Source organism: Aquarana catesbeiana, linkage group LG02, assembly GCF_042186555.1.
Source record: "Aquarana catesbeiana isolate 2022-GZ linkage group LG02, ASM4218655v1, whole genome shotgun sequence".
Taxonomy (NCBI): Eukaryota; Metazoa; Chordata; class Amphibia; order Anura; family Ranidae; genus Aquarana; species Aquarana catesbeiana.
Window position 1 is genome coordinate 31939983 of NC_133325.1, and position 8136 is coordinate 31948118.

The window sequence follows — 8136 nt, forward strand, 5'->3', positions numbered from 1 at the left end:
GGGCAATTGGGAAATTGTTACGACATAGGCACACTTTACAAAGACACACAAGATCACAACAATAGACAATAGCTTATCATCCAATCATGTGCACTCTAAAATGCTCTTTTCTATTTTCCTTGCATGTCCCCCTCAGATTTACAGCGACTGCATTTCTAGTGCAAAGTGGATTTGCCTTTCGTAAATAACCCCCACAGTCTTGCAAACGCACATACTGTGGTCTTCCTGTCAGGTAGTCTACAATCTGTAGACTACCTGTAAAAATCATAATAGGTCAACATAATTGATATCACTGGTGTAAATACCGAAAGAAGATTTCATCAGTATTATTTTTAACATTAAACTCTTGTTAAACACAGGAGAAAAGCAAATTATTTCTGAAAATATAATTAAGTCCCTGGTGACACGCAGATCATTGAAAGAAAGGAAACTGTAAATCATATATAGAGAGCTGCCTACATCTATCAAATTTCTGTATTCAGAATATGATAAGTGACATATTGAACTCGATATGATAAAATTGACACATTCATGCATGTATGCTGAGTATAATGAGAAGGTAGAGACTCGGCACCTTATACACCAATACAAAGGGTGGTGCAGGGGTAATAATGGGAGATTTCTATGTCCCTGAAACTGCCTGGAGGAATGGCACACATGGTACATCAAGAGGATAAAAATGAATAAACATTTGATGGGACAATTTTATTTTCTTGTTTACTGTATTGAGGCCCCATCTTAAAATGGTGCTCTGCTTGGGTCTGTGTTGCCAAAATAGTTACAGTTAATTTTTCCCATGTTGCAGGAACTTCAACACAGAATGGGGGAAATAGTGTCCAAACCACATTATACAATATATTCTTATTCTTAGAAAAAGACAACCTGTGGTTTGGTTTGAGTGGCAGTTTAGTTTTTTGTTTTAGGGCTACCATAACCACAATGCTAGAGACAGAAAGAGGTTGATTTACTAAAAGCAAATAGGCTGTTCATTTTGCAAAGGAATTTTCACTTTGCAAGTAAATATTAAAAAAATGTGGCGCCATCCAAGATCCACCCTGTGTGCTCTAGCAGCTCACCTCAGATAAAGACCACATAGGGCACCAAATATTTTTTATGTTTATTGCTATCACATGTTGGGGACACATTTGAGCATTGGCAGCTTCCTTGGGTTTATTTACTTCGGTTATTGGTTAGCGCACAAGTACTTCGTTTCCTTTTTTTCACTCTGCAAATGAATTTCCATTTTGCTTATCGAAGGATATTAAGCTTTTATGACTTCCATCATCCAATCATGTGTAAACAAAAATACATTTTTTTTCCCCTTGCGTATGATTGCTTATTCTTTGACAAGTGAATCTTCAATAGACATGTGCACAACAAAAAAATTTGTTTTGTTTCGATTAGTTTCTTTACGTTTCCGTTGATTCGTAACGATTCGTAATTTTGTAAGATGCAAGTTTTTAGTTTCAGACTTGTTCGTATTTTGGTAACAGATATATTTTCTTTGATACAAAATTATTCGTAATTCTGTTAGTCCAATTTTCTTTGATTCGTAATTTTGTTAGATAATAATTTTCGTTTATTCGGTGCACTACTCGTAATTTAGTAATTGTTACTTTTGTGAGTTTGCGTACTTTCGTAGGAAATAAAGAATAATAATTCTATGCTTGCTTTTCTAATAAGTCCTGTACTTACTCCAGTCCAATCCCTCAGTCACGAGACCTGACTCAGTCCTCTTCTCAATTGTATCTAAAAAGATTCAGGAATGCCGTGTGACTCAGACACAAAAGGGATAAACTGATTGGCTAAAGATATTAAGTAAGATACATCACTCACTAATACACTGTCCATTCGAAAAGAACGATTCGAGAACACAAAATTACGAACATACGAATGAAAATACCAAATTACGAACATACATTTTAAGAATGTGAGTTTGTTTTTCAATATTTTTAATAAACAATTACTTACGTTATTACGCTATGTGAGTCTCTTTCATCTATTTCTCACATGGCATATGAATATCCGTTTGTGGCCTTCCATTGAGATACTATTTCCATGACTGTTGTGATTCATTGTGGACGCCAACCAGCTGCCCCATTTTGGATTACTTTGAGGACACGCTAAAGGGGAATACCTTTCCGACCAGTTGGTCACTGTGCTTGTTTGACTTGGATGACATATGTCTTCCCAGGTCAACAACCTCTGGTAAGCCTTTAAGATCTTCAGGTGACGGCTTTTCTCCCTACCATTATTGCCTTTCCCGGAAATTCTGGTTGCTTCTACATAGCCTCTTCATACATTTTTGCTCCAATCTTCAATCCAATATACTACACTTGTGCGACCTGCTGGTCTCATAGCTCTCATAACTTGGCCGGCATATGTCGTTCCAAGTCGTTTACATCTGGTAAGCCACCTATGATCCCAGGTGGTGGCTTCTTCACCTCTTCTTTTTACACTATTGGTGGACTTTAACCTGCTGGCTCCTGTTGGTGCCAATTCACTTCTTTGGACTTTTATAATCCATGTGGCCTCACTTTTCACATGTTTTGATATACACATGTTTTGATTTATTTCATATATCTATTTATTTATATTTTCTGGGTACATGTTATAGTGTATACACAGTATATATTCACAATTTATACTAATACTGCAGAATTTTCTCACACATTGGTTTACACCTATGTATATTGTATAGATGATATTTGGTTTCTCACATCACATGGAATCAAATGGGATATTAATATTTACTCACTGCATTTGACTTTAAATTTGTCACTTACATAGCCCTTGTTTTGAGTTTATAGCGCCACACTTTTTACATATTTTTCAACTACCTGGGTCTATAGGTGTGTTGGCAGCTGTTCACTCACGTTTTTACGCAGCGCTGTTTTATTTAAAAAATTTTTGGGGGGATAAACTGATTGACTAAAGATATTAAGTAAGATACATCACTCACTAATACACTGTCCATTCGAAAAGAACAATTCGAGAACACAAAATTACGAACATACGAATGAAAATACGAAATTACGAACATACATTGTAGCCCCCCTGGCGGTTTTCCCGAGTGTGGCTCGGGGTTAAAATTCAGTCCCATTAGCGGTAACCCCGAGCCACACTCGGGATCGCATTGCAGGATCCTGGGGCGGCGTTACTTACCTTGTCCCCGGGATCCTGCGATGTCCCCCGCAGTGTCCGTGGGCTCCGTCCTCTGCCCGAAGCCTCTCTGTGCCAGGCTCCGTTCCCTGCGAGCGGCGCGATGCACGGGGGCGGAGCCTGGCGGCAAATTCAAAAAACTGTAAAAAGCATAACACATACAGTACTGTAATCTTACAGATTACAGTACTGTATGAAATTATTTCACATCCCTTTTGTCCCCAGTGCTTTGTCCTATGCCCTGCATGCAGTTCTATATTATATATACTGTTCTTTCTGGCTGGAAACTGGAGATTGTCCATAGCAACCAAAAAGTGTCCCTTTACGTCAAAATTGGTTTTAGACCAGCTAGAAAACAGCGATAGTAAATTAGAACACTTGCAGAATTGAGTGATAGTGAATCGTGGGGAAATTTATTTTATTATTATTTTATTTTTATTTTTTTAATTATTTATTTTTATTTATTATATTATAATTTATGTTTTTGTGTTTCAAACTTTATCATACCCGGGATATCTACTAGACTCTTGTTTGGACAGATTTAAGTGTATTATTGTTAAGAATTACAGACCTACAATATAAAACGCCAAATTTCCATGCAAAATAATTGTACCGCTTTCAGCACCTAAAATCCGAAATAATCATACCGCCAGGGAGGTTAAGATACACTTACACTGTCCATTCAAAAGAACGATTCGAGAACACGAAGAAACGAAATTACGAACACACAAATGAAAATACGAACATACAAAATTACGAACAGACAAAGGATTGAAAATACGAAATGTTAATCATTCTTTATAGATGTCATTTTCTTTCTTTTACTGTTTCGGAGTTTCGTATTTTCGTAAGTTTGTTCGTAAATTCGTATTTTCACGTGTTCGTTATTTTGCTTATTCGTAATTTTGTCATTTTCGTATTTTGGTTCTTTCAACTATTCGGATGTTCAAATTGATCCGAATGTAGGAATACTAACACATTCGTACGAAAATCTATTCGTTACGAACCGAATTGCACATGTCTAATCTTCAACACATCGAATAAGCTAAGGGAAAATTCTTTTGCAAAGTAAAAATTCTCTTGCAGAGTCAACAGCCAACCTGCCTTCAGTAAATCAATTCTAAAGCCCGCCCTATGGTTGTAATCTGAAAGTAGATTTTGTTCAGTAAGAGCAGCGAAAATGTGGAAAAGTCATCCGAGGAAAATGCTTTTGTGTAAAATATTTCAAAATATATACATCTGTAAAAAAAAATTTTATATCTGAGGTCACATTGTCGAAAACGGTGTAAGAGAGGAAGAAGCACAGGTGAACAAGTCCATTCATTTGAGCCTCTTTCACACTATGGGGTTGATTTACTAAAACTGGAAAGTGCAAAATCTGGTGCAGCTCTGCACAGAAACCAATCAGCTTTTGTTTTTGTTTTTTTGTCAAAGCTTAAGTGAACAAGCTGAAGTTAGAAGCTGGCTACCATGTACAACCGCACCAGATTTTGCACTTTCCAGCTTTAGTAAATTAACCCCTATATGTGGTGACCTACAATAGACACTAGCTTGAGCAGCAAAATGATATGGGCTGGTATGAATGAATGAGCACTTATAGATAATATCCATGAATAAAGTCCATCTAACTTACAGCTTTGTTCCTCTGAGGGAGGTTCTCTGATCTCCACTACAGCCACACTCTTATAATGTACACCATTCTGCTTATATACACATTCATCTTGACTGCTAACTTACTTTAACTGAGTTCTATCATAATCCTCTACTGAGGAATGCAATATTCTCTTTCAGTCATGGTGATAGTTTGAAGAGATTGGGAATCTCAAACTTTTGATATCACATGGAAAGATGTTACATGTAGTATGCTGAACATTCCTGTTGATCATTGTCAGCAATGCCATATGTAGGTCCACTGGTATCATTCTACAGTAAAGCTGACATCCATGTTTCTTGCTGTTTGGTGGTATTGTCCTTTCACCTGACCTTTCTGACTTCTAGATAATTTGTAATGGAAAAAGTCAATCTTACTTCCGGCTTCATACTTCTGGCCTTCTCAGACCTTCAATACAACCACAGTGCTCTTTTCTCCACCATCCTGGTCATATACACCCTCACATGGACTGCTAATTTACTTTTATTAAGTTCTATTAAACTTTCTCCTCAGTTGCACACACCAATGTACTTTTTCTTAGGGAACCTGTCAGTAGTGGACATTTCTTTCTCTACAGTGACCGTTCCCAAGCTACTGTCCTGCATTCTTCACGGTGAAGCCGCAATCTCCTTCCATGGCTGTTTCCTGCAGATGTACTTCTTTGTGTTCCTGGGGGTTACTGAGATTTTTCTTCTCTCAGTCATGGCTTTTGATCGATGTGTAGCTGTTTGTATCCCCTTACGGTACACTTCATTAATGAGTAATAAGGTTGTGGTCATCCTGTCTAGCAGTTGTTGGGTGGCAGCATCTCTGCATTCACTATTGCACACATATACTCTCTCACAATTAAAGTACTGTGAAGACAGACTGATCCACCACTTCTTCTGTGACATGACCCCCCTCATCAAATTGTCCTGCTCCAGTACTACACTAGCTGAACTCCTCATATACACCGAAGGTTCAATAGCTATAATTATACCATTCCTTTTTATACTCATCTCCTATGTACTTATTGGATGGGCTATAGTAAAAATGAAGACCAGCAGCAGCCGAAGCAAAGCCTTTTCCTCCTGTTCTTCCCATCTCATGGTCATTTGTTTGTTCTATGGCACCATCATTTTCATTTACTTTCGTCCTCCCTCTGATTACTCTTCCCAGTATGATCGTATTGTTAGCATTGCTTACACCATCATTACACCTATGCTGAATCCTTTCATTTACAGCCTAAGGAACCAACATGTGAGACAGGCTCTGAAGAAACTCATCACGCGATGCTTTTATGACACCTGAACGAAAAACCTGGTTATGCTTTGATACTGGGATAAATTTATGACCAAGCTAACACACACTTTAACTTGATGGATCAAGTAGGTACCTGGTTGGACTTTGGAAGCCAAATTCTTTAATAAAATATTGCTACACTGTTAAAAAAAATGCACATTTTGGATTGGGAGGAAATTTTGAAGCCGTCCCATATGGAGCAGGTTCACTTTTTGCAATTTAACGCAAATGACCCATTGTTTATTCCCACTGAAAACGGTAATTTTTTTTGAGACATCAGAATTTACAGTACTTGAACTCCTTGTCTTACTTCTAAGCAGTTTACTTTGCTATTTCAGATTTGACACGTAGAATAAAAAACAACTGTCTCCAACAAATCTTCTCCCATCGCAAAATGCTTTAGATAATAATATCACCTGTTGCACCTTGCTCCTTCTACCAAATGGTATCGTTGTATGAAGATCTTGCTTGGCACCAGGGGTCAGGCACTGGCATTTTTACTCCAGGTGTTATCCTAAGTGCTGCTATGGGAAGAAACAAATAGTGCTTGGCGCTGGCTATCCTATTGCATTGGCCATCAATAGCAAGCCAGCCCAGTTTATTCTTGGCTCAGGGAACTAAAATGTATGGGAGTATTAGTGATATAAACCATTTGGGAATGTAAGTAAAAAGGCCAACATAGATGGGATATGGATGAATGACTTCTGAAATAGATATGTATTTGGAAATGGGGACAAGGTGCTAAATGATTACTGTTCACTATACTCTACCATATTATCTCAGCCAACATCTAGGATAGAAGGTCTGGTCGCAGGTCATATGATGATGGTATACTAGCTTTGAATATGTTTTTGACCACCATGCACAAGATTCTATCAGCAATGGATAGCACCAATTAGGATGATTATTAATGTGTGTGAGCAACATTGTCCTGATTTTATGGGCAGGGTTGGGTATGCTTTTTATAATAAAATATACATAAGATTTTGGTACCCAATAAAGCTTTTTTTTTACATACATTGAGTTAGTCTTTTAGTGGTGTCCATCTCACCTACATTTCAGATTTGTCGTCAAGGTTAAATGATCACTTTACAATCAAACCCATCCTGTCTCAATCATCTTTACCATTAACATCTTAGATTTATCGCCAAGATAAAAATGTCTCTCTCCAAACTCAGATAGCCTTCTAGACTAGAATTTCTCTCGACCCATTTTTTAAAATCACAATATTCTCCACAAAGGGCAACTAATACCTAATGGGGCGTACACACAGTCTGACTTTTCGACCGGACTGGTCTGATGGACGCCGACAGACAATCCGATCGTGTGTGGGCTTCACCGGACCTTCCGCTGACTTTTCCAGTCGCAAATCTGACGGACTTTAGATTTGGAACACGCTTCAAATCTTTACGTTGTAACTCGGCCAGACCCAGAAATCCGCTCGTCTGTATGCTAGTCCGACGGACAAAAACCGTCGCTAGGGCAGCTATTGGCTACTGGCTATCAACTTCCTTATTTTAGTCCGGGGTACGTCATCACGTACAAATCCGTCGGACTTTGGTGGGATCGTGTGTAGGCAAGTCCGTTCGTTAGAAAGTCCGTCGGAAGTCCGTCAAACGTCCGTCGAAAGTCCGCTGGAAAGTTTGTCGGACCAGTCCGGTCAAAAAGTCCGCCCGTGTGTACGCGGCATAACTCATAGACTAAAACGTATTTTCCAGCAAAACGTCTTCCATTACAATATTCCACACAGCAGACATCCCAGCCTTAAGCTCTAGGCTGAAATACTCTTTGTAACTAAACCTCTCCAATATGATCAAAATGGACACCTCAGCCATACAGTGTTATCACAGGCCAAAGCTTTTTTTCCATCCAAACTTATCCCATAATTTTATCTTAATGCAAATGTCAGACCTACATCTGAAGTGAAGTTTCTCCTGTCAAATTTTATATTTGCCAGCTAGACTGAAACACCTCTTTCCAACCAAATATTTCCCTTTAAAATATGTCTATGGACATCTTATGCCCTGTACACATGATAGGAT

General features: G+C 38.3%; 1 protein-coding gene across 1 annotated transcript; it reads left to right on the top strand.

Annotated features, from left to right (window-relative positions):
- Nucleotides 1-5170: 5170 nt before the first annotated feature.
- LOC141129683 (olfactory receptor 1f45-like) lies at nucleotides 5171-6103 on the top strand. The gene has a single exon (XM_073617777.1). It carries the CDS (start codon nucleotides 5171-5173, stop codon nucleotides 6101-6103), a length of 933 nt encoding a protein of 310 aa, XP_073473878.1.
- The last annotated feature ends 2033 nt before the right edge of the window (nucleotides 6104-8136 follow it).

Bases quoted from the DNA above. Each gene is read 5' to 3' on its own strand.
- LOC141129683 (XM_073617777.1), top strand. From the start codon at position 5,171: ATGGAAAAAGTCAATCTTACTTCCGGCTTCATACTTCTGGCCTTCTCA.